The sequence below is a fragment of the Pseudorca crassidens genome, chromosome 4 (assembly GCF_039906515.1).
Source record: "Pseudorca crassidens isolate mPseCra1 chromosome 4, mPseCra1.hap1, whole genome shotgun sequence".
Classification (NCBI taxonomy): domain Eukaryota; kingdom Metazoa; phylum Chordata; class Mammalia; order Artiodactyla; family Delphinidae; genus Pseudorca; species Pseudorca crassidens.
In genome coordinates, this window is record NC_090299.1 from 22469520 (window position 1) to 22497005 (window position 27486).

General features: G+C 42.5%; 1 protein-coding gene across 1 annotated transcript in view; it reads left to right on the top strand.

Moving 5' to 3' along the window:
• Positions 1-17585: 17585 nt before the first annotated feature.
• PRSS12 (serine protease 12) overlaps positions 17586-27486 on the top strand; it is a 69075-nt gene continuing 59174 nt past the window's right edge. The window contains exon 1 of the mRNA XM_067735203.1: positions 17586-18661. Coding sequence (XP_067591304.1) covers positions 18202-18661 — 460 coding nt within the window. The 5' untranslated portion in view covers positions 17586-18201. The remainder of the gene's footprint in view (positions 18662-27486) is intronic.

Here is a 27486-nt window from a genome sequence, read left to right on the forward strand (position 1 = left end):
TTGAAACATCAATTTGGATTGAATAGTTGAAGTTGAAACATCAATACCAGAAGTTATTTCCCACCAAATCCTCTAGGCTGACAGTGTAGTACTTTATTCAAAGGCTTTAATGTGCCTCTGTACCAATCTACTATCCATAAAAGATGTCTGAGAAGAGCCCTTAATTTGGTTATAACATTTGTTACTATATTTCTGTGCTGAGTACCACATTTTGGAACTTTAAATGGACTCTAATATGTTTTAAAAATAACGTGTAAGTCATGAACTAATTTTGTTGCTGTCTGAAAGAGATGGCTATATTTTATAAGAACAACAGTTCAAGGGATTATCATGTTTTGCATATCTTCTCCCACGAACATCTCCATTTTTGTGAGAGGCTCACAAGTTCAACCATATTTCATCACCAATCAAAGAAACCAAAGCTCAGACTCTGAAATCCATGGGCTTTGTTTAGGTTTTCTTAAACCTCAGGGCTGTCATATTTTTGCTTTGGTTTAGTTTTTCACTAGTGAGCTCACAAAGTACTGTACATATCTGTTTGAAAGTCAGAAGAAATCTTGTGTCCTTCTCACTGCCTGCAAGCTACCAACACAAGAGGCTGCACAGGGCAGTGGTGAAGGGCAAGTGCTTTGGCATCTGGTAAGACCTGGGTCACCTCCTAAGGTGCAGCACATTACTTAACCTCACCAAACCTCGGTATCCTCATGTAAAATGTCTATCATGCAAGGGTTGCCAGATTGATTAAACTGAGATAGCATATTAAATTCATTTATCATTGCTAAGAATTAATCACGTTATGGGAACTGTTACTGTCCAAATGGCACAAAATAAAAAGCAGACAAAAAGCCACAAGTCAGAATAGAGTGCATGTGATTTCTCCACTAGAATTTATTTATGTATTCATAGTCATTATTTGCCTAAAAAATAAGTGATTCCCTATCTTTTTAGTTGACACCTTAATTAAATGGAGAGATTTGAGTACTGATTCGGCAGTCTGGGTTGAATTGGTCCACATTTGTGTTCATTATTCATTTCTTGCTACCTTTCACCACTGTGCTGTTAGAACACAGTACTAACTCCTGTTTTTTGATGTCTGCCTCTTCCCAGCTAAGTTCACATTGTCTATTTAAAACCCAACTTTTTTGGAAAATCTCCCTCGTGCCCTCATTATCACACTAACTAAAGCTCCCTAAATAGTAACCTAAATCTCTTTAGCAACAAGCCCATCCTCAGTAGCTTGAAGAAATACACTGCAGCTCTGCAGAGTTCATTTATAGACAGAGACAAAAGGCTTCTTCCTGATTGTAATTTCAACAGACCTAGTGAATGTAATGTTACTGTGGTAAAAAATGCAGCTGAATTTTTTCATGCTTTCTAGAAAAGTCGAGACAAAATCTTATAGTCACACCACTCATATTTTATAATTTAAATCTCAGAGGGGTTTTGTTTCATTCAAAAAGCTGAAATTGTAAATTTCATTTTGTTTGTGTGAAAAGTTATACTGTAATTAATTAATTTTATAGAACATCTTATATTTCTCTTCTATGATGTTAAAATATCCACTGGATGCTTAATTGAAAGATGCAATAGTTTTCTTAATCTTTTAATATGTTGATATTTTACACTACCCTATTTTAATGATAGCAAAAAATTAATGACTGAATTAGATATTAGAGAAGGTTAAATAACAAAAAATATAGGTAATTTCATTGTTTTTCTTATGATCAATATCAATAATGATAGTATTAATTGAGTAGAGCATAAATAAAAGGCAAAATAATTATTTAGTAGCCTAATGACTTGAGACAGATAATTAAAGTTTCAATCCATCAAGGGAGATGAAGAAACCTCCAAGGTTAGTAGGTTTTTTGTAGAGAGGGAGGGCCTGGTTTCTGTTTTTCCCTTTGCCCCACAGAGGAAGATGAGAAACGGATCCAGGCTTCTTTCATCTTTCTTCCTCTGTTTTTCCCTTTATTCCATTCCTGAGGGGAAAATTTCAGAGCTGGTATGTCCATTATACATGTAACAGATCCCAAAAGAGGGATTTTTTTTTTTTTTAATGATAGAGCTTATATAGGAATGAGGAAAATACAAACTGTGTAGGGATAGAAAAATTTCAGGCTGAGTAAGCTATGGAGAAAAAAAATGTCACAGATATGGACATGGGAAGAGACAAAGAGAACATTCAGGGGGAAAGTGGCTGAGGGGAGAACAATTGGGAATGTAGATGTTTAAAAATTACCATAGAAAATCTAAAGCATCAAGTGGATCATTTTATTTTTTCCCCAAAGAATGTGCTCAAGTTGATTCTTTATCCAGTTCTGGAAGGCTGTGAGAGAAAGTCGTTGGCCACATACCCAGCAGAATTTGAGCTGTTCAACAAGCTACGCATCAGAAGCATCTGTCTCAACCTGTTACTTGCCTTCGCCTCTTACCTGGTCTAGAATTTTAACCTCTTCTCTCATTCCTTTAGGTGACACACCAAAGTGGATGGTTATCTTAAAAAGCTACAATTAAGACTGCTGGAGGTGAAGAGGCCCTGAGGGTTCCTTTAGTCTAGCACAAAGGAATGTATCAAATCAACAGCAGGCAAACACTGAGGGCCTGATGTTGTCCATAAGACAGTGTTTGTGATAAGGGACTTGCAGGGAGAGGAGAGTTTGCAGCTTGTACACCTCTGGGTACGAATGGCTGGAAAGTGCCAGACCTGGGAATGCAGGCCCCGGGATCCCATTCAGGAGGCATACTCCTACAGAGGGCAGAGAGTGCCCAAAGTGAAGAATATGGAAAAACAAGAAGTACAGGGTTTAGTTATTTCTTTTTAACTTATCTATTTTATATAAGGCTTAACTTGGTTTGCTGTCAGTTAACAACCAAGATTGGAATGGGTCTCGGTGGGGTCCTTACTGTCTTGAGCAGGCTGGTACGAAAAAGTAGGGATTACACTGCTCTCCTTCCTAAAATTTACTGTCTGGAATAGGAATAGTGTCTGGGGGCAGTCTTGAGAATCCTGAGCTAAGAATCCTGGGCTAATGCCTTCAGGGGTACAGACTCACCAAACAGTCTCTCAGAACTGATTGGGATGAAAACGGATCGATTCCAACCTAAATCAAGGGCAATCATTCGGGTGAGTTGACTAGCCATTGAAACTTAGGGCAGAGTCATGAGGAATTCTAACAGGTGGTCTAATATTTTTTAAATGAAGGCCATTGTTTTAATCAACATTGTGGACGAGAGTCCTCTGAAAGGATATTTATAGGGGAAAAAAATGGACCCTGATTTTTTTTTTTTTTTTTTTTTGCAGTACGCGGGCCTCTCACTGTTGTGGCCTCTCCCGTTGTGGAGCACAGGCTCCGGACGCGCAGGCTCAGCGGCCATGGCTCATGGGCCCAGCCGCTCCGCGGCATGTGGGATCTTCCTGGACTGGGGCACGAACCCGCGTTCCCTGCATCGGCAGGCAGACTCTCAACCACTGCGCCACCAGGGAAGCCCCTTGATTTTTTTTTTAATAGATTTATTTACTTTATTTATTTATCGTTGGCTGTGCTGGGTCTTCGTTGCTGTGCGTGGGCTTTCTCTAGTTGCCATGAGCGGGGCTACTCTTCATTGCAGTGCACATGTTCTCATTGGGCTGGCTTCTCTTTTTGCAGAGCATGGGCTCTAGGTGCGCGGGCTTCATTCATTGTGGCACACAGGCTCAGTACTTATGGCACACGGGCTTAGTTGCTCCTCAGCATGTGGGATCTTCCCCGACCAGGAATCGAACCCATGTCCCGTGCCTTGGCAGGCGGATTCTTAACCACTGTGCCACCAGGGAAGTCCCTGGACCTTGATTAATTGGCAACATTAAATAGGTGGAGAAGAGGATGAAGACAGTCATAGATTCGTTCATCTATTCCTTCAAGAAATTATTCATGAAGCCTCTATGGGAACTGTGCGAAACACCAGGGATTTTGTGGAGAGCAAAAGCGACAAGGTTCCTGCCTTATATGGAGCTTACCTTCCAGTGTGTGGAGTCAGACGACAAACATAGTAAAAGACAAAGATCACTTCAGATAGTAATAGGTGCTATGGAGGAAGGAGAACAGTTTAATGGGATGAAAAGTGACCTGGGGGGAGGTTGATGTTGAGTGTTTTAGGTACGGAGGGCAGAGACTACCGGGGCAGGTAGATTTGATTGAGATCTAAGAGTTGAAGAGTGGCCCTGTGAAGACCCAGAGGAGGGGCATTCTTCGAAGAGGGAGTAGCAAGTACAAGAGGCCTGAAATAGCAATGAACTTGATACACTGGAGGACAAAATCAACAACACCAACAATAAAAACAAAACAAAAAACAGTGTGGCCAAAGAAAGTAAACAAAGGACAAAAAGTCCAAGACAAAGTTAGTAGGATAGGCCACCAGGAAACAGTTCCTTTTAATCACAAAGAGAATTTAAAAGGAAGATTAAAGTAGAGGACAATTTAGATCCCGAGAAGACTCAGGAAAAATAAAAATCTATTAAAACAGCATTTTTGAGGATATAGAGAAAAGACGGTAACCCTGGGTGTAACGCCCCTATACTAGTAAAGACAAGATCTAAAACCTGGTTGACACTCAGTATCAGAAAGCTTTGGTTTACAAATGTGTGCTCCAGAAGGAAAGGCAAAACCCTCACTGCTGCTGTTGGCAGCAGGTAAGGATCAGTGATCAACCCAAACTACAATGTTGTAGCTGCCACAGTTGGTATTTGAAATCCAGCGGGAAATGGAGATGATTATCACTGATATCTTCATTAAACAACAACAAACTACATAGGTAAAATTTAATGGCCTAAGTGCTTTAGATTTTTAATAAAGTAAAAATGTTAAAACTCCTGTGTGAGAACCCCAAAAATTATCAGTGCATAATTTAGTCCTTAGAGGTAATATTTCATTTGTTTTATGTTTCAAAGGCTTAACAGCACTTTAATTTGGTCTGAATTCCTTTGTCTACCAATTTGAAAGGCAAAGAAAGTTCACTTCTTTCCCAAAGAAGCTGAGATTTTAATTAACTACACATTATTTACTGGACTTTGGGGCCCCAAATACAGACTGGATGAGATTTTTTTAAAGGTTAGCATGTTCTCGAGGATCTGTAGCAACTTTTCCTGACCAGTTCTACTTCAGCCTGGATTGTGAAACTGCATCTTGATTCAGCATGCTTTGGTAGGAAAAAACTCTTAGCCTTTCAATAATATGGGACAAACACTGAGCTTAGACAAAGGGGACAAAAATGAAACAGAAAACATACCATCTGTTGAGTGGCCATGAAGTAGCCAACACAGCACTTTTCATATCCCTGCACAACAGCACTCTGGGGTGGCACTGTCACCCCCAGATGCAACTTGGAGAGAAACTAGCAAACGTCTGAGCTATTAAATGGCTGAGGAGAATTTGCTATAACATCCTTTGGTTGACAGTCTATGTGCTGTCCACCAGACAATACGGTATCCCCTATTTAGATGTAACAGTGACGATAAGAAGAATTTGTTTACTAATGTTAAGAAAAAATCCAGCTTATGAATGGTCACCTTAATTGTAACACACCGCTTTTCTGATGGAAAAGTTACCTATTAGAAATTTGCCCAGCAAGGTGGTAAGAATCCGCCTGCCAATGAAGGGGACACGGGTTCAAGCCCTGGTCCAGGAAGATCCCACACGCCGCGGAGTAACTAAGCCCGTGCGCCACAACTACTAAGGCTGCGCTCTAGAGCCTGTGAGCCACAACTACTGAAGCCCGTGTGCCTAGAGCCCGTGCTCCGCAACAAGAGAAGTCACCTCAGTAAGAGAAGTCACTGCAATGAGAAGCCTGTGCACCGCAACGAAGAGTAGCTCCCGCTCGCTGCAACTAGAGAAAAGCCCGCATGCAGCAACGAAGACTCAACGCAGCCAAAATAAAGAAAATTTAAAAATTAATTATTAATTTAAAAAAAGGAGAGAACTAGATAAGAAACTGGATATAGAGTCAGTGAAAAATATTTATTGAGAAACTTGTAGTAAGTAATGAGGATCCGGAAATGAATAAGATCCTATAGCTCACTCAAGAGCTTTCTTAAGGAGAGCACAAATCCATCCAACCACTTGAGTAAAAGTCCTCATTATGAAAAAGTCAGTATATCTTTTTTTTTTTTTTTTGCGGTACGCGGACCTCTCACTGTTGTGGCCTCTCCCCTTGCGGAGCACAGGCTCCAGACGCAAGCTCAGCGGCCATGGCTCACGGGCGCAGCCGCTCCGCGGCATGTGGGATCTTCCCGGACTGGGGCACGAACCCGTGTCCCCTGCATCGGCAGGCAGACTCAACCACTGCGCCACCAAGGAAACCCAAGTCAGTATATCTTTAAGTGATCATTTGGATGCCACTAAATTGGTGTACATTAAAGATCCTTGTATTACCTTTTGTGCTCTTTCTTTCTAAATATTTATCAAACATTTTGAAAATGAAAGAATATAGAAAATTATAAAGTATAACATCATAGCTTCAAATTATAGTTACACATACTATTATGTATCACAATCAAAAATAAATATCATGGCATTATCTATATTCTTAAAACTGATGTTATTGTTCAGGTTTTTCTGTTGATGTTCAGGGTTTTAAACATTTTAACATCTTCAAGAGATCTATGTCTTAACAGGTTTCTTCCTTCTGCCTTTATTATTATATGCCCTGTTGAGCTAGTTAAGTTCCAAAGGTTAAAATTATTCAAAGTTATTGTTGAGTCTCTGAGATAATTTACCTAAAATATTTCTGAAGACAAGCATTCCACAAGACACATGCCATTACATTAACAGCCGTTCTGTCACAGAAGGAAACCTTACTAATTAACGTCTTATTTCAGGCTCCCAGATGGAACCCAGCATCTTCCATAAAGTTGCTTTTGCTTAGACTCAGCTGTGAGCTGCAACAGAACTGATACTGTGTGCCAAGTATTGCTTTTCTTGTTGACTGTCTGACCATATTTCATTTTTCTGATGACCATTTGATAGCAAGGAACATTTAGTCACATGTAGAGCCTTTGTACACTGGGTAGAGGTTTTCTAAGCCTTCTAAAAATAAAGACTAGTCTAGAGTAGCATTATATTTTTGTTTATTATTATTATTTAATTTATTTATTTTTGGCTGCGTTGGGTCTTCGCTGCTGCACACGGGCTTCCGCTAGTTGTGGAGAGCGGGGGCTACTCTTCGTTGCGGTGCACGTGCTTCTCACTGTGGTGCCTTCTCTTGTTGGGGAGCACAGGCTCTAGGCATGCGGGCTCAGTAGTTGTGGCTTGCAGGCTCTAGAGCACAGGCTCAGTAGTTGTGGCGCACGGGCTTAGTTGCTCCGCCGCATGGGCTCCTCCTGGACCAGGGCTCAAATCCATGTCCCGACACTGGCAGGAGGATTCTTAACCACTGCGCCACCAGGGAAGCCCACAGAGTAGCATCATATTTTTAATGCCCTGGTTTGTTTTACTACACAACTCAGATATAATTACTGCCAATGAGTCTCTGTTTCAAAACTGTATCTATCTTTCAGTCCCCAAATGAGGGCAAAATGTCCTTCACAATGTAACTGTTTCATGGAAGGGTGGGGGCAAAAGAAATTCTTTCTGATTTCAGCTCCACTAGAAAATTTTGTTTCCAGTTGTTATAACAGTGTTATACATAAATAAGCCTTTTGATGCTTTAGGGTTTTTTTTTTTTTTAATGAGGGTGTGTAGGAAAGCAACAGTAATGTACATAGCTTAATTGCTTAGACAAGAAACTGTTGCATTACAAAATGCCGGGAGTTGTTTTACCGATGGTGAATATAATTTAGCTGAAAAGGTTTGTAATCTTCTCATCAAATTAAACCATGGCTATTTTTGTTTTGTCTTATCTTTCTTTTTCTTTAGCAATATTCTAATATGGACAGCCTTACACGTGATACAGTTGCAGGAGGCATCTTCTTTATCGAAATTCCTGCTCTCCTGGGACTCAGTTCAGGGGATGCCTGAAAGCCCATAATTCCTTTGACCATGCATTCTTTTGTCCCTGTTGAAAAGTTAATAATTCCAGACTGGCTGACGCATTAAGTCTTATCAGGCAGCTGGTACACTTGGGAGTCTTTTACTAGGAGTCTAGATACCTGATTCATTGATACAATCTTTATTTTTTCTTGCAAACAGATAAAAAACAAGACTGAGTCTGCTTATAATGTAGCATGGGAGATGCAATTCTGGGGAAATTAAGACAACTTTGCTTACAGCTGACCCTATGTTTCATGTAAAGTGATTGTTTAATTGACAATGCACTCCCCAAATATTTAGCATTTGGAAAATTCATGTAGTCACACTACAAATAAGTATCTGTTTAAATTCCCTGTCAACAGATCAATTTTGCAGAATGTAACTATGGTAGCCAGCCTCAAAGACGGCCCCCAGCAATCTCCACTTCCTGGAACTCACACCCGTCCTGCACTGCACCAGGGTTAGTTTACTTTGTGAGCAATAGAATATGGCAGAAGTGATGGTATGTCAGTTCTGAGATTAGGTTATAAGAGCCTTTGTGATTTCTGTTTTGGTCACTCTTGTTCTCTTGGATCACTGGCCCCAGGGGAAGCCAATACCATGCTGTGAGTGGCCTTATAGAGAATTCCATGTGGTGATGAACTGATGCCTCCAACCAACAACCTATGAGTGAGCTTGGAAGCAGATCCTTTAGCCCACCCAGGTCTTCAGATGACTGCAGCCCCATCACCACTTGGACTGCAACTTCATAAGACACCTTGAGTCAGAACCACCCAGCTTAGCCGCTCGCAGATTCCTGACTCCCAGAAACTCTGTGAGATAATAAATGCTTGTTGTTTTAAGCCACTAAGTTGTGGGACAAAAACTTATGTCGCTATAGATACTAACATAATTACCCATAATTACCCATTCATCATTAGTCTCCAGAATCCATAGGCTTGAAATACCTATGAAATATCATAATTTAGCATAAAACTCCTGCCAGATAAAAAAGTATAAACTAGGTGTAGTAAACCCAAATGCTCAAAAAGTCCAGGCAGGACTTCCCTGGTGGCACAGTGGTTAAGAATCCACGTGCCAATGCAGGGGACATGGGTTCAATCCCCGGTCTGGGAAGATCCCACATGTCGCGGAGCAACTAAGCCCGTGAGCCACAACTACTGAGCCTGCACTCTGGAGCCTGTGAGCCACAACTACTGAAACCCATGCACCTAGAGCCCGTGCTCCACAACAAGAGAAGCCACTACAATGAGAAGCCCGCGCACCGCAACGAAGAGTAGCCCTCACTCACCACAACTAGAGAAAGCCCACGCGCAGCAACGAAAACCCAATGCAGCCAAAAATAAATAAATAAAATAAATGTATTAAAAAAAAAAAAGTCCAGGCAAGTAGTGATCAATGGTGAACTGAGGACTGTTCCTTAAGTCTAAGGATGGAAACAGCAATAGACATTTGTTACCATGTGGGAATTAGGGTTGCAATGTTGCCAGATCTTTTGATTTTTCGAGGTATACATAGGTTGATCTCGTCCCAAGCTCCCAGATAATTAGTTCAAGCTAATCACAGTAAGTCTATCTTCCAGTCAGTGAATGTTTCAGGAACAGGCATGTGACCCAATAATGGTCTATAAGGTGTGAGGGGAAATCTCCTCAGAAGCTTCTGGGAAAGATTACTTCACTCCTGAAAAAGAGACACAGAAAGAACAGGTCTCTTTTCTTCTTCTGAACATGGACTCTGTCTAGATGTAATGTCCTGTTCTTTGCAGGCAGTCTGAAGATGAAGCCAACCCTAAGATGACCAAGTAGAGAGATACAGAGCCTGGCACCTCAAAGACATGGTTAGGCACTGAAGCAATCAACCTGGATTGGTTGGTATTTCCTATTGTATGAGATCATATAATCCTTTAAAATACCTGATTTTAAGCCAGTTTGATTTGAAGTGTCTTTTACTTGCAGCCAAAAGCTTTCTAACAGATACACAAGGGAGGCGGGTAGTCCTTAATTTTATGGATGAGCTACTGATCTTAAATAATGCATAAAGTTCAATTATTAAAATGATTCTCTACCAAACAAAATATTGATATATCTGGATGGCATGTCAATCTTGTTGGCTGCTAGTTTGTGACATCTCTTGGAGACACTACACTACCACATTATAAAAAAATTTTAAAAGCTTGTTTGCATTTTATTTGAGGATCTCACTTGTTCACTGTTTATTGGCTGACATTTTTAAAAAATTAACTTAAATTTTTTACAGCAGTTTTAGGTTTGCAGCAAAATTGAGGGGAAGGTACACCAATTTCCCAAATATCCTCTGCACCACTCATGCATAGCCTACTCCATTATCAACATACCCCACCAGAGTGATTTTTTTGCTACAGTTGATGAACCTACATTGACACATCATCATCACCGACAGTCCATAGTTTGCATTACAGTTTGCTCTTGGTGTCGTACATTCTATGTGTTTGGACAAATGTATAAGGACATGTATCCATCATTATAGTATCATACAAAGTATTTTTACTGTCCTAAAAATTCTCTGAGTTCTACCTGTTCCTTCCTGTCCCCACACCTCAACCACTGGCAACCACTGATCTTTTTACTGTCTCAATAGTTTTGCCTTTTCCAGAATGTCATACAGTTGAAATCATATAGTATACAGTCTTTTCATCTTTTCAGATAGGCTTCTTTCACTTAGTTGATATGCATTTAAGATCCCTCCATGTCTTTTCATGCTGAGTAACTCTTTTCAGTGCTGAATAATTCTTCACTGCCTATTGGCTGCCATTTAAGGGCCAATCACTGTGGAATGCATAATTCTTTCCATTGGGGATTTTTTAATGTAGACAAATCTGGAACAATGTGATTGTGATTGTAGAAATTCTGTGTGTACAGCATGCCAGGCTAACACATATTGCAAGAGCAGAATTTGGTTAGAGAAGATTTCATAGTTTGAACAGGGCTTTAAAGGATATGTGGGATTTTGTCAGACTGACAAGAGTTTAGGTAACTTTGTTGTATATGAGCCAGAAATTATGTGGCTGTGGAAAAGTTAATGCAATCATAGTGTGGTATTTGAAGCAAGGGCGACATTTTTTTTTTCCACTGAAATCTGCAATGGGCAAATAATATCTGAGGTACTGTTTTTTGGGTTTTATTTTTTGCGGTACGCGGGCCTCTCACTGCTGCGGCCTCTCCCGTTGCGGAGCACGGGCTCCGGACGCGCAGGCTCAGCGGACACGGCTCACGGGCCCAGCCGCTGCGCGGCATGTGGGATCTTCCCGGACCGGGGCACGAACCCGTGTCCCCTGCATCGGCAGGCGGACTCTCAACCACTGCGCCACCAGGGAAGCCCTGAGGTACGGTTTTTAATTCTATGAGCTGCAGTTTACTGCCACACTTGTCCTGATAACTGTCTTCACATACTTAAATGATAGTCATTTGCTCATTGTCCAGCACTTAACATACTGCTTCTAATTCTTACAACTTTGTAAAATAGAATTATCTCCATATTACAGACAGGCAAACTATATTTTAAAAGAGGTTAGCAGTGACTGATGGATGACGGGAAGCCAGGATCCCTGAATCCCATCTCCACTCCCCCCCTCCCCCCCCAGGCCCCACCCCCCCATCCTCAGGCAATGAGTTCCCCGGAGGGCATTTATGCATAGTATGCAAGCCCAGGCAAATGTGGACTTTTACAATTAGCGAAGGCTTTGATCCCAAACCCCAAAGCAGTTTCCTAGCAGTAGGCCAATGACCACACAGCTAAACAGCTTCTCTCCCTCCCTTTCTGCCCCAACCTATGCCCAAATCGCAACTTTATGGTCCTTAAGATTCCAGTGATGAAGTAGAAAAAACACTAAGTAAAGGAGGGAAAATAGGGCATTGTTTGTCTATGCTTATACAGACTTATATTTATATCTCCCATGATAATACTAGTAAGGGAGTCTAGCAGTGTGAATCAATTGCTGTTCTTGGATCCGCACACTCCCAATCAGGACGTCTCTTTCTTTTCTTTTCTTTTTTTTAATGTTTATTTATTTGGTTGCACTTGGTCATGTTGCGGTTTACTGGCTCCTTAGTTGTGGCATGCAAACTCTTGGTTGTGGAACGCATGTGGGATCTAGTTCCCTGATCAGGGATCGAACCCAGGCCCCCTGTACTGGGAGTGTGGAGTCTTAATTGCTGTGCCACCAGGGAAGTCTCAGAACAGCTCTTTCTTGAAGGTGAAAAGAAGGGGCAGAGAAAGGAGTCTTTAGTGCCCCCTGAAGCTAATGAACAATTTAACAGGGATTTGAACCCAGATCTGCTGGACTCTAAATTGACACCAAATCAATAGGAGAGTAGAACCAGAATCACAGCTGGATAAAGTAGGTTTCCACCTGGAGGCAACTTCTGGCTTAGTAGATGGGGAGATTTTCCTAACAATTTGGATTTTCTAGAGGTAGAGTGTCCTGGCTTCCAAGTAGAAATTTCCTCCACCCATAGTTTTCAAGAAATACTTGGAAGTACACTTGTCAGGATGTTCTGAAAACGATTCCTACATTTGACAGAAAGTTGGAGCTCTAAGTCCTTTTCAACACGAAGATTCAGTGCTTCCCAGATCACAGGCAAGCAGTTCTAGCCAGGCTTTTCTTTCAATCTGTTTACTTTTTTCATCTGTGGCCACAGCCCACCTGCAACTGAGGGATTTGAAAACCACTCATTATCCTTAGGCAGACTTCTCATGAAAAGTGTTTTAACTCAAAATAGCTAGTAGTTCATTGGCTTTCAGGGATCAAACCTGTTGAGAGGAGGAGAAAACCCATCAGCGAGAACTAGTACTCAAGTGAGCAGAGCTGGGGCAGCCGCATGTTTGTCATCCTTCTTAAATGGGGTGTGGCAAGAGGCAGAAGCATGATAGGGAGGGGATTTCCTGCTTCACTGAGGCAGGCTTTCACAGGGTGACTTAGTTTTCGGGGTTAAGAATTCAAAGGCAGGGCTTCCCTGGTGGCGCAGTGGTTGAGAATCTACCTGCCAATGCTGGCGACATGGGTTCAAGTCCTGGTCCGGAAAGATCCCACATGCCACGGAACAACTAAGCCCGTGTGCCACAACTACTGAGCCTGTGCTCTAGAGCCCGTGAGCCACAACGACTGAGTCTGTGTGCTGCAACTACTGAAGCCCGCGTGCCTAGAGCCCGTGCTCCGCAACAAGGGAAGCTACCTCATTGAGAAGCCTGTGCACCTCAACGAAGAGTAGCCCCTGCTCGCCACAATTAGAGAAAGCCCGTGCGCAGCAACGAAGACCCAACATAGCTAACAATAAATGAATTAATTAAAAAAAAAGAATTCAAAGGCAGTTACTGAGGCTAATCTACCATGTTGCAGTTGGCACTTTCTGAGTACTCTGTTCAACAATTCACATGTATTATCTCAACTACCCCTCCCAGAGATCTATCCTGCAAAGAGGATTGCCGTCCCTTTTTCACAGATGTTGAGCCTTTGGCTTAGAGCACTAAGGGAACTCGCCTAAGATCCCATAGTGAATAGGAGCTAGAGCCAGCGTGACCACCAGTTTGATTTCAAGGCCAAATTAACCTTTTTTCTTTTCTGTTTTTGGGAGCTATCTATATATTTACATCTATATTCTTCATATAGAGTATGTATAATTTGGGTAAGCCTGGAAATGAATCTGTAGAATTAATTTCCATATAGGGATTACACCAAAGTTAGAAGAGTTTTTAAAAGTAAATGGAGGGCTTCCCTGGTGGCGCAGTGGTTAGGAGTCCGCCTGCCAATGTAGGGGAAAACAGGTTCAAACCCTGGTCTGGGAAGATCCCACATGCCATGGAGCAACTAAGCTCATGAGTCACAACTACTGAGCCTGTGTGCCACAACTACTGAAGCCTGTGTGCCTAAAGCCGGTGCTCCACAGCAAGAGAAGCCACTGCAATGAGAAGCCCACGCACTGCAACTAAGAGTAGCCCCTGCTCGCCGCAACTAGAGAAAAGCCCACACACAGCAATGAAGACCCCATGCAGCCAAAAATAAATATTTTAAAAAAGGAAACAAAAAAGTTTTACAAAATTTTTTATTTATAAAACAAAAAAATTTATAAAACAAAAAGTTTTATAAAATTTCATTTTGAAAAATGAGAAAAATAGAGATAAAATGCCTCTTAGAAGCATTATGAATACGATGAGTCAAGCAGAACTTTTCTTTTGCTCTTGGACACTGTATGTAAGGTCAACAGCCCTTACACATGGTTATATATGGTTAAATATAGAACACCTGTTGCAATTGTGGGTCCTCAGACATCTTCATGGTGGAGGGCTGGCAAAGAAGAGTGTGGCTGATACAAGGCAGAGGTGTAAACTTTACCTCTGCTGCCAGAGACGTCCTGCCAACAGAGGCCCTCGGCCCAAATCACTGTACCATTCATTTAGCAATTCATTTCTTATTTTCTGGATCTTTCTTTTATTTTCTTGTACTTTTAACCAAATACTATATGTTCTTTTACTGTATTCCCCGCCACAAAGACCTGATAATGTCTTATCATTTTAAATTTCCCACAGTCCCTAGACAGGGACTTATATTATTGCTATTATTTAATATATTTTTTCTTTTATGTGATACAGCAATGCTCAGTGTTCTTTTAACAACTTTTTTTTGCACTTGGAATTGTCCAAGTAAATACTGCTTCTTTGCCATATGTTTGAACGCTCTTAGCTTTCCCAAATACCGGCAGTACCCAAATTGTACATGGAACTTTTCCAAAAGTTATTTGATGTATTGGTTTTGAAACTCTGTAAAAATAAAATGTACAATATATTGGTTGTATTTCTAAATCGAACTACACTATTCAGCCCATCATGTATGTAAAGTAAAAGGATCCCCCCAAACCACCATAAAATCAAATGTTCTTACTGTAACGTAGTCACCACAGGAAAGTACAGATATGCACATGTATTCATGCCCCACCTCCACTCCTCAAGGCTGCACCTCCTCCCTGCTGTGATATGGGCTGGGAGACTCCCCTCTTCACTCCCATTTTTAGGTTTTAGGCTGACAAGCTGGGGAGAGTTGAACTCTTGGGCCCCATATCACCGAGGTTGCTTGATGGAATTGGAGGTTGCAAAGGTGAAAAGAGAGATTGGGGGCCTCGTGGGGCTTTCTAAGTGTTGTGATGGGAAATGCCGGCAAGATGTCACTTGTTTCTTTCTTTTCCCTCTCCTTGCTCCTTTGTTGTTGCTGAAGGGATTGGAAAGCAGAGAAAGAATTGGCAGTGGGGTTCTTGCAGTTGTAACACAATGGAGTTGAGTTGCCTCCCCTTCACCTTTGGCTTTGATGTGTGTGACAGAGGGTCAGCAGCCTCTGAGGAGGGAGTTGTGGCTAGGTGGCACCTAATCGAGGTCGAAGGAGGGGACTTCTCCCCATTCCCCCAACACACATGATGTGATGGAGGAGGGAGGGAGAAATGCATTTCAGGGATTGGATGGAGAATTGGAAATCCTAGACATCTGCATGTTGGTAGCAGCGAGGAGAAATGAAAGAAGAGATTAGCAGAGGAGGGCAGTAATATGTAAAGAGCAGGTCTGTTTAAGTCATACTCTGCCTGTAAAGTAGAGGACGAAACCCAAATTGAGGCCCCTGACTTCACAGTCCAATTACAGACGTGCCACTTTATATTCTCAGAAAGATATGCTCTAAAATTGAAGCTATTAAATCCAGATGTGGAATTTTCTGTGGGTAACTCCACTTTGTATGTGTCAGCTTTATAATCTGTTAAATGTTAAGTAGACCTTGGAAAATCTTCAGCTCCTCTTAGGTGTATAGGAAGCTGGAGGAGAAGCCAGACCAGGGTCCCTCCTCCTTGGAACTCAGTTCCAACCATCTTCTCTTCTACTTCTTTTTCATTATTTTCTTCTCTCCAAGGTACACAGGTGTATCAGAATTGGGTCTGCCTCCAGACCCCCAGGAAGTGTGAAAGCCACAGGTGTAGGAGCTGTGCAGGGAAGGGAGGGCAGCAGGGTCTAAGCAAGCCAGCCAGAATCCCAAGATGAGCCTTCCCTGGGCCGTGATGTGAGTGGCAGAAGGTGGAGAGCCAGTTTTGAAGGAAAAGGGTGACTCCTTTTAGAATTGTCACCTATTATATCAAGAATCTGTGATTGGTGAACTCTGTCGACCCTACTAAAATCAGTAAATCAACCTCCCCCAGAGAAGGATTTTACCTTCACTCTCTTCCCCAAGTACAGTTTTAACTATGCTTTTGGAGTCAGAAAACTATTAGTTTAAAAAAATATATAATAATAATAATGGGGCTTCCCTGGTGGCGCAGTGGTTGAGAGTCTGCCTGCCGATGCAGGGGACATGGGTTCGTGCCCCAGTCCGGGAAGATCCCACATGCCGCAGAGCGGCTGGGCCCATGAGCCATGGCCGCTGAGCCTGCGCCTCCGAAGCCTGTGCTCCGCAACGGGAGAGGCCACAACAGTGAGAGGCCCGCGTACCACAAAAAAAAAAAAAAAAAAAAGAAAGAAAGAAATAGTGGGTAAAAACATCTTGAATAAAGATTTGATAAATACATTCCTGGATTCCTAATATCATTCACTTGCCCACTTCTCTCTGAAGTTAAATCAAATGTTTCATTAATAGGAGTGAACAAAATTAAAAAAAAACAACAGATGATTCCAAAAGGTTAAACTAAGATTATTATTTGAGCCTGGGGAAGGAAATTAATTCAGTTTCTAACTGAAATCTAGGTTTTAACAATAATCGTTTAAGTCATGCTCAAATTTTCTTCACAGTGCAGTATATACTATGGGACAGTAGTTCTACCGCGCACTGAAGCCAGAAAGTAAACTATTGCCTTCTTTACGGCCTTCCATTTTCTTGTTTAACTTAAGTGTCAGGAACAACTGATAGGGGAAATCCTAAAACATCCAGCTCCAGTGATTTTTTTTTTTTCAGTGATTTTTAAAAAATTCTAAACCAACTTTTTTTTTTTTTTTTTTTTGGCGGCGGGAAGCAGTTGAAAGGGCTTTGCTAAGGTCGAGCTAACAGCTACAAAATTGCCGGCAGGCAGAGTCTACTTTGGAGAGGCGAAAGAGTAGGCTTAACTCAAGTCCCTTGCCGGGCAAAAACGAAGCAGGTGTTAGAGGGATGGCCTTTTTGGATAGGATGGAGACCCGAACGGATGAAGTCTTCTCTGGTTAGAAAGGAAATTTGGTATTAAGAGGGCCTCACGGAACCCCAATAATAACCAAACAACTGGTGTTTTTCAGGGCACCGGGTGGAAAGTGGGTGGCAGGAAGTAGAAAGGCTCAAGTTGCTTTCCCTGCGTCGGTTCAGGAATTTAATTTCAGCAAATGTTTACTGGAGCCTAATAAGTGTTGGCCACGGTGTTAAGCACTGGGATATAAAGCGGAACGGAACGTGGTCTTGTCCTTGAGGAGCTCACAGTTCAGGAAAATGGCTTCAGCATTCCAAGTAGGCTTTGATAACTTTCTCCCCGGGACTTATCAAGGGAGAGTTGCAGGTAAACCCATCCACACTTTTAACGATTTCAGAATAGAGGAAAAGAGGCGCGGCAAGGGGGTGGAGGAGAGATGGCTGCAGGGGCTGGTGGCAGGCTTGGCAGCCGCCAGACGCGGGGCTCTGGTGGTGTCGCCTGCTGGCAAGGAGCGGGCAAGACCGTCCCCCTCGTTGGCACCCTCGGGCTTGGCTCGGGCACACTGAGGCCGCAGCGGTGCCAGCAGCTGGTCCGGCCCGGCCGGGCGGTCTGACAGCCGGGAGCCAGGCAGGAGCCGCGCGGAGGTCCGGCTCCGGGGCGAGACTGCGCGCCCCGTGCCGGCAGCCAGGGGACAGAGTTCCCGGGCCCGTGTCACTACAGGCTACCTGGGGCTCCGGCCCCGCCACTGTCCGCCGGGTCCGCGTCTTCTCTTGGCAGGTCCTCTCCACCAGCCAGGGCTCCGCGGAACACAGGATTTCCCCGCCCGCGATCGCTCCCGAGGCGCAGGAGCAGAGGCACGGCCTGGGATCCGCGGCGGGAGGCGAGGTGGGGAGGGGAAGGCGGACCGCGCGCGGGGGACGGGAGGGGGCTGGAGTAGGGGATTCCAGGGACGCGCAGCCCCGCCCTCGCCCCCTCCTCTCCTACCCTTCAGAACCCGCGGAGCAGGGGGAGTATGGAGCAAACGCCGCTGCTCTGGCACCATGACGCTCGCCCGCTTCGCGGTGGCTCTGATTTTCGGGGCGCTCCCCGGAGTGGTCAGCTTTGATCCGGTCCTCAGTTATCCTCTGGGTCCCCAGTACCCTTACTACCTTCCTACCCAGCAGCGTCCACAGAGGACGCCTCTGCCGCGCGTCCCGCGCCCCCCGGCGGCGCTCCGGACCCCGCGCCTGCAGGCCCTCCACGCCCGGCACACGCCCGGGCCGCGCGCCGGGGACTGCCCCGCCGGCGAGCCCTGGGTCAACGTGACGGACTTCGGCGCCTCTTGTCTGCGCTGGGCAGAGGTGCCACCGTTCCTCGAGCGGTCGCCCCCGGCGGGCTGGGCTCAACTGCGAGGGCAGAGCCACAACTTTTGCCGGAGCCCCGACGGCACGGGCAGACCCTGGTGCTTCTATGGGAACGCCCACGGCAAGGTGGACTGGGGCTACTGCGACTGCAGACACGGTGAGTGGCCTCGGGGCAGCGGCGGCGACTTGGACTGGCGGGGAGCCACCCTAGCTAGGAGAGGGCATTAGGTGTTCCTTGAAGAGAGAGAGTGAGAGGGGGTGCGATTGAGGGTTTGCCTCTCAGTGTGATGGTGGGCTGCCCCTGAGTTACCATCCAAGTACCTTGGTACCTTGACTTTGAATTAGCAAGGCGGGCTTCGTGTGTGAAGGTTATTTGGGGTGATAGTTTCTCTGGAAGGTGCTGCGCTCTGGGTTCCTGGATAAGGTCTTGTCTCTGCCGTGTGTGTGTGTGTGTGTGTGTGTGTGTGTGTGTGTGTGTGTGGCCGCGCGCATATGTTGGGAGGATGTGTGTTTTCTGGATCATCTTGCCTTCAGAATGTTACCATATTTACGTAGAAGAGGCAAAGCAGAGGAGGCGATAGTTTCTAATTACTTGTTTTGGAAAGGGAAATATTAAATCTAATATGACAATCAATAACTTTCCCCCCCACACACCCGATTTGGGAAAACGTGGTAAAATTTCTGCCTTACTCCCACCATTGACATATATTTGAAAAAGTTTGGCAAAATTTCCCGGCCAAAATACAACTTGTCAAAATGATGTTCATGTTCTGGGGCACAGTGTGATAAATATCATCAGTGAGTGAAGAAAAAAGAAAGGGAAAAGAGATCGGAATAGTAACTATCTTAGGGAAGAAGCAACTTGATATAGTCAAGTGCGGTTTTCAAAAGTGCCAGTATTCAGCTGTATATATTGTTTGTGGAAAATCGGGATCAATTGGTAAAGAGATAAAGTTGGTAAGACATTTTGGTTTTGTGGTAATAAAAGCATCACATTAATAGATTTAATGTAAGTGAATAATCGGCCTTTAAACAGTGCTTTGTTTTGAGTTGGTGTTTTGTTTAACATTAGGGCTTTTTTTTTCTCTAATAGTTGTGGGGAAAAAACCTTACATGTCCTTCAGAGTTTGGATTTTCTTTAAAAATTCTTTTTTTTTTGGCAGCTCTCCATCCAAGCTGTGGGGCAGCTGTTTCACTAATTGTGATTCAGAGATATGTTGTACTTTGTACCTTTTGGAGGTAATTTGGAGGTTAACTTTCACAGGGCCATTCTTTCCCTTCAGAAATTTTTATTTATCTGTGCCTTCAATTGCATTAGTGCTTTGCGTTAAAGGAAAGTGATAGGAAGGTTAAGATCAATTATCCTTTATCCTAGAGAATGAAGTCATCGCTATACTTGTGTTTCACAGACAGAATGCCAATGTGGCTGTAAAAATTTTGAGGTGATATCAAGCAGAGAGCCCTAGCATTGTTTCACTATTTATTGTGAGGGATTATTTGTAGTAAAATCTCATGTTTAGCAAAAACTGACAGTTTTTTCATCTTTCTATTATTATATTTCATATTTCCTATTGTATATACATAGACATAAATAAGTGTATTTCAGAGTTAAAACACTAGATCTATTGTGCTTTCTGACACATAATTCTTTTCACTTTATATTCCAAATGAGGAGAATAGCTTGTTCATTGATTCTCCCCACCCTCTTGTGTTGAAAAGAAATTTAAACCTAACAGCAACACACTCTTTGTGATTCCTTTGTGTTCATAGTCAATTCTCACTAGACAGAACTCTGAACACTGCGTAATAGTGTGTGTACTTCCTGGAGTAAAGTGGTTGAACACAAGAGAAACAAAAGAAAACACCCAAGATGGGAGATAAATTCTCTCCCTGCCTCACACCCCCACAAAAAAAAAAGAAAAAGAAGAAGAAAAAAAAAACCAGGACAGCAATCTGCTGGCTATGTAATAATTTAATTACTCTCACAGGCTTAGTCTTGCTAACCCATTCTGTCATTTACTCCTCACATTCTGATTGGATGTAACTCATACCTTCAAAATGACTGGCATATTCTGAACCTATGACTTTTTTCGTTCCACATTTCAGTTAAGAGTGTGAACAAAGCTGTCATGGAGTGGTGAAAAGAATATGGAATTGTGCTTTAGAAAACACTGGTGTCCGCTTTGGCTCTGCCAGTAGCTATGCAGTGTTGAGTAAGACTCAACCCCCAGAGCTTTAGTTTCCTTATCTGGAGGAAGGCAGCTTAGAAACAGATTTATTCAAAGGACTTTCCCAGCACTGAGTATGTACCAAAACACCCCGGCCTGATAATAACAGGTAGGATTTATTGAGTATTCACTCTTTGGTGGATGCTGAGCTAAGCATTTTATATATTAGTTTTCTCATTTAATTCTTTTTTTTAAAAAAAACCTATTTATTTATTTGGCTGCGCCGAGTCTTGGTTGTGGCACACGGGATCTTCGTTGTGGCATGCGGGATCTTTTTTTTTTTTTTTTTTAGTTGTGGTATGTGGGCTTCTTAGTTGTAGCATGCACGTGGTTTCTAGTTCCCCGACCAGGGATCGAACCCGGGCCCCCTGCATTGGGAGCGCAGAGTCTTACCCACTGGACCACCAGGGAAGTCCTTCATTTAAATCTTATAGCAGCATTATAAGATAGTGCACATTTCACTCCACAGCTCATTTTATTCTTTAATTATATAAACATGTAGAAATATCTGTACTGTCTAATGATCCTATTCTTGTAGTTTAAAGACTAGTTTAAAAAGAAAGAGAAAGGAAATTATGTTTGGTCCAATGTACATGATTTCCAGTCTCTTCTGACTTGAGAATATCCAGGGTTTTCTTTTTCTTTTCTTTCTTTTTTTTAACCAAAAAAAAAGAAGGAAAGAAAATTAATAGAAGGAAAGAAAATTAATTGTAACGAAATCCCTCCTTTAAAAAATAAACTGGGGCTTCCCTGGTGGCGCAGTGGTTGGGAGTCCGCCTGCCGATGCAGGGGACACGGGTTCGTGCCCCGGTCCTGGAGGTCCTGCATGCCGCGGAGCGGCTGGGACCGTGAGCCATGGCCGCTGGGCCTGCGCGTCCGGAGCCTGTGCTCCGCAACGGGAGAGGCTGCAGCAGTGAGAGGCCCGCGTACCGCAAAAAAAAACAAAAACAAAAACAAAACCTGGAGGCTAGAGTCATGTACCTGTTTGCATCAAGAGTAATGAGGAAGTTGGTGCCCCTGAGGTGGAGAGTTGGTTGAAACCAAGTTGAAGGGGTGGCAGGGGGATATCAGGTGAGCCAGGGCAGGGCGTGGACACTCCAGTGGCTCAAATATCTGAGAACAAGAAAGATGATGCCTGGGCCCTGGTTGTGTGAAACTTGCAAATTAGTAATAAAGAATCATTTGGGGGATTCACCCTGAATCAGCCCTGGGGGTTAGTTCTTACTATGGGCATTAGAATCACGTGGGGGCTTATTCAAATGCAGATACCTGGGCTCTAGCCTTCAGAGACCCTGATTAAGTCAGCTAAGGAATTCGGCTCAGGAATGTGCATTTCTAATGAGCAGTCAAGGTGATTTGGAGGCTGAAGACCCTTTGTCACAGTCAGGGAAAACCGTGGGAGGGCATCGGAACCCACCTAAGCTGTGTAGCCATGGGTGATCATGTCAGCGGAGTCTACCATTCTGTGACTTAATCCCACTAGATTTAGGATCAAGCATAAGGCAGGCCTACGGTAACTTTTTGTGTGGTTTTAGAAAATGGTTTTGTTTGACCAGTGTGGGATAATAACAACTTAGTTCACCAGAATATGATTATTGACTGAATGTGAGCCAGATTATTTTCACATTTCTATAGGAAGAATCAACAGGCAACTGATTCCCCCCAACAGTACCTTGCAATAATTTGGAGCTTCCTGACTGGAAAGAGGGATCCTTTTTCCAGTCTCCAGTTGGTGTGGCCGGTGGGGCAACTTGCTTGCACTGTGCTAGGAGCTCCTCTTTGTTACAAGCAGCCAAGTGGAACTCAACCATAGGTGACCGATGACTGATGGGTAAAATAGGTATAATAAACGATAATGCTCTAATGATTGAGATTTGGAAACAGGAGGGAAGGGGCAGGGCGCAACCTTTAAAAGAATGACGTAGCCACAGGACATGACAAAAACTGGGTAGACCCACTAGGTCCAAGATGGCGGAAGATTTGACTTCCAGTGGACCTCGAGCCTCATTATATGCTCACTGTAATATATTAGCATGCTAAATGACACACCCACCCATGCCTCGGCAGTTCTGAGGCTGATCCAAGATCAAAAAGTGGGCAATGGCCCAATTCCTGGAAATCCCATCCTCCCACTCATTAGCCTATGAAATTACCCAGCCCATAAAAACTCACCACGCCATATGTCAGGGCTTCTCACCTTCTGAGATGGCCCACACTCTATCTGTGGAATGTGTTTCTCTCTAAATAAATCCACTTCTTATCTATTACTTTGTCTCTCACTGAATTCTTTCTGCACTAGACCTCAAGAACCTGAGCTGTGTGATATCAATTAAAAGACCATGGGTTCAAGTCCCAGTCTGGGTTTCGGCCGGGTTTGAGTCCCAGCACGTGGGTTCAAGTCCCAATCTGAGTTGAATGGTTTCAATTTTACCAGAAAGAGTGATTCATAGATCTGACTTTTTGTCATGTCATGCAGATTATTTCACCCAAATCTCCTGATTCAGATAGAGATAGCGGACTTGTGGGATGTTACAGGCTGTACTCTTTGAAGTCCATCTGGTGTTTGAAGTGAAGGTTAATTAAAAAAGTTGGTTGAAAGCAGTCCCTTTTTAAACTTTTTTAATGCTGCATCTTGATTCTATGTAGCAGGCGCTGAAAAACATTTATTAGCAATAACAGATTTGATACATTTCCTGGCTGGATTGAGCTCACTCTGCTTTTCAGGCTAAGGGAGATATAAAATACTTTGATTTGGGGCATTATCAGACTTTTTACCAGTGTGAATTTTTTTTTTTAAGAAGAAAATTAGATATCCACTTACTACTGCCTTTTATGAGTGATTATCCTGGACTCACAAATACTCTCTCTGCATATATATGCAGTCCTTGGGGGGTGTGTGTGTGTGTGTGAAGTTAACTTTTGCAAAAGTAATTTGGTTTATAACTGTGAAGGCAAACCTAAATATCAAACAATAAGGTATTACTCAGCGATCTCTTTATTCGATGGATACTCTGCAGCTCCTAAAGTGATAATCACAAAGATTGTCTATTAAAAATGGAAAAATGCTCACAATAATGTTAAGTGGAAAATACGGATACAAAATTTATATACATTATGACTAACTGAAAACAAGGATGGCTGTGAAAAGTTTGGAAGAGGAAATAGGTGATAATTACGAACTTGGGTATGAGTGTGGCTTGGATCAGTTAAGGTGGTTTTGGTGGCAAAGAATAGAAAACCCAATTCAAAATGACTGAAGAAATAAGATTTGTTGTTCATATTACAAGAAGTCAGGCTCCAACATGGTACAGCTCTATTTCTCTGCTACTCTTGATTCCTTTATTTTCAAAGTGTGGCTTTTATCCTTAGGCTAATGGTTATTCCAGATTTCATATCGAGATAGAACAACTTGAAGAAGAAAGATAGAGCCCCCTCTTCATGTATGTCCCATTGAAAAGGCAAGGAGACCTTCCCAGAATTCCGCCCCCCCCCCCCAGACTTCCTCCTGTATTTCATTGGCCAGACCTTCCTGGCACTATCTGGGAAGGAAAATGCAATTACCATGCTTGCCTAGATTAGTCAGAATTGACCTCTGAACACATGGGGACAATACTGGCAGGGAGAAGCAGGTAGTTATTGAGGAGAAGCAACAGTCTGCCACGAAGTGTGGTTGAGGTTTGTCCTTGTTGGCCTGCACCCCTCAGGCCTGCAAGCCCTGTACTTGCCCAGCCTCCTGACTGAAGAAAGAGCCCAGAGTCAGCGACAGAGACATCAGTGGTTTAATGGATGGGGAATCTTACATCTCTGAAGTAAGGTCCTGGAGCAACATCCCACCATGTGCAGCAGGGGGTGGGCAGGACATGGCAGCAGTCTTTGCTACAGGTGTGTGTGTGTGTACGTGTGTGTGTTGTGTATGTGTGCGTGTGTATAGGGGGCTGGGGGGTGGGAGGAGTAGGGGTGAGGGTGGGGGATGAGGGGGTAGAGAGGGAGGTTACCAGTTACAGAGGGAATTGACATCAGGTTGACTCATTGGTTACCAGGGAAACCAGCAGGGGAGCACGCCCCTCACCACCCCTTTGATAAGCTAAAACAGTCTCTAGCTGGAGCTGAGGCAAGTGTGTAGGCGTTTACTGTTAGGCTCTATGATTAAGAGGGAAGGTCAGTCACGTGAGTAGGGTGTAGGTGAAGCAGGGACTGGTTGAGCAGGGGATGTACAGAGAGCAGGAGAGCTGCCGTCTTGGGTGGCCTGACCATACAGTCCTTATACAGGTATCCCCCACTTTGTGAAAGTTTGCTTTATGTCACTTCACTTTTACAGAAGACCTACATTAGTACCTGTTTCTGCTAGAAAAGAAATCCAAAGAGAATTTTTGCTCTTATGAAAGAGCAAAAGGTGAAAGGTGAAAATTGAAAAGAGCGTTCAGTGTTTGTTTTGCAGTGAGCCATTATAGAGGCAGCGCACACCCAGAGCAGTGAGAGTGGCGCCCCTAAGCTCCTTCTCCAGGAACTACGCTCAGTATCTCAGCATCAGGCTGCTGTCAGGCTTTGAGCTGTGTCTGTGAGCATCTGTGCTTTTTCTCAATTTATTTTGTTCATCTCTTAGCAAGATATGTCCTAAGGTTAGTTGCTTCTTGGCTTTATGCCATTTTGACTTACAAAAGGTTTCATAGGAAAATTCTACTTTTGGATAGCGGGGGAAAACCTGCATTGGGGAAACTTAATGCAATTAGAAAATAGTTATAAGTAATGTAAAAAATTACACCGTGAAATGCTTCACGCATTTTTTTTGCCGTATGTAGATGAATAACATTTAGACATTGATTTAATTGGTAGAGCATATTTACTTGTTTTAAGATGCTATTTGCAGCTCTAGCAATTTATGTCTGAAATGAATAATTCCATTGTTAAGAATATGGACGTTGGTTCAGTTGTTAGGTAATTTAACATTACCTAATTAATTTAATTCTAATTTTTAAACTTTTTCCCCCTTGAATTAACCTGTAAAGAAGGAAGTCCTCTGAAGCCTGTCCCTTTAGTCTGCATAGCAGACGAGAGTTTAGTTGTGCACTATATGAACAATTGTTGTAGACTGCCTTCTACATGGTTGACACGCTGTTGCTAGAAAATCAGGAAATGTTGATTTTTGCCTCCTTTGCATCTAACTTTTCCAGAGCAGTCACCTCCTCTCCCCTCTTCTTCCTCTTCCTGAAAATTAGCACAACAATATTAATAAAAATTTTATTGTTTGCAAAACACTAAAGTAATGAGATTTGCCTGCGAGAAGCCATGTATGCACATTCAGCTTCATGCTTTTTATAAGGATCACCAGAGAGACACAAAGACTGAGAAATGCTGATTCTTGTAGAAAGGCAAGAGTGGATTTCATTAAACATTTACTGAGTTCACACTAGGGGTGGAATTTACAAAGATGAATAAGAAATCACCTGTGTCCTCTAGTTGAGGACGGCCACTCTCTGGTTGAGATGTCAGGAGAGTACTAAGCATTTTTATTACCTTTCCTGTGATATGTACTTTGGGAGACAGCTACGATTCCTATTAAGTGTAGTTTAATTTCATCATTCAGAGTTGTACAATAAAATGGTAATACCCATACCATGTGTTTATGTGTGGATAGTTCAGAGACAAACAATTTGTGGAATTTCCTGCTCCAGTTATTTAAATGCATGTATTGTTAGTGTACTGTAACTTAACCTTGCATAGAGTCTTCTTTTACATAATATTATATAACATTTTAAACCCACAAGTAATCGATAAGATTTATAAATTTCTAATAAGCCCACTGTAAATGGGTAGAATTGCTTACAGAGGATATGCTCTCATTTTGAACCAGACCAGTTCCTATTTTTTCTCAGTACTAAAGGTATCTACATGAATAATAAATGAACAATTAATATGAATTATAGATGTGAACTAATGGAGGCAAATATAGTTCAGTTGGGTAATAGTTCAGGGGAATGCTTTGTACGTTAAAAGATGATTTGATTTCATTTTGACATGGTATGATTTGAATAAAATCTATTTCGCAATGCTAAACTGGTTTCAGTTATGGGTAAATGTAATCATAGACAAAACAGAATACCTCAGTACCATCAAATAAAGTGTAGGAAAAAAACCCATCAAAATTAACATAACCCCCCCCCCCCCACTGTACTTGAAAAATTCAGCTAACTGCTGCCCAATTCAGTTGTTTTTAGGGAGTGTGATTTTTTTTCTGTATTTTATAATTAAGATAGGAAATGATCATTTAGTATATTTTTCCAGTGTTGCCTTTGATATAAGACAAAAGGTTATGTTTCATTGTCAAATATGTGTACTAAATTGTCCAACATGTAATGGGCTTTTTTCTATTCTTTTAAATAGTTCATAAACTGAAATTTCTGCATCATTTTCAGCTTCAAGTATACTTTTTGTCAAGGATCTAAACAATAGCTTGATGTCACCAGCATGGATTCTTTCTGATTCCACCAGAAAAATAGAAATGACTAAAATTAATTACTTTGTGCCTCTCTGAAGTTCAGTAATAGATGAGAATTTCATAGGATCTGTGTGATAACATTAATTTTCTTTTACTCATTTATCAAACTGTGATTTTAAAAGATTTTAAAAATATTTGTTATTAATTCTATTCAGAAAACACTACTGGGATGGATCTTTTTATTTTTGCTGTTTTTCTTTGTCTTCAAGTGAGTGTTATTCTATAAATATATTTTAAGGAGTTAACTAAATAGGCATG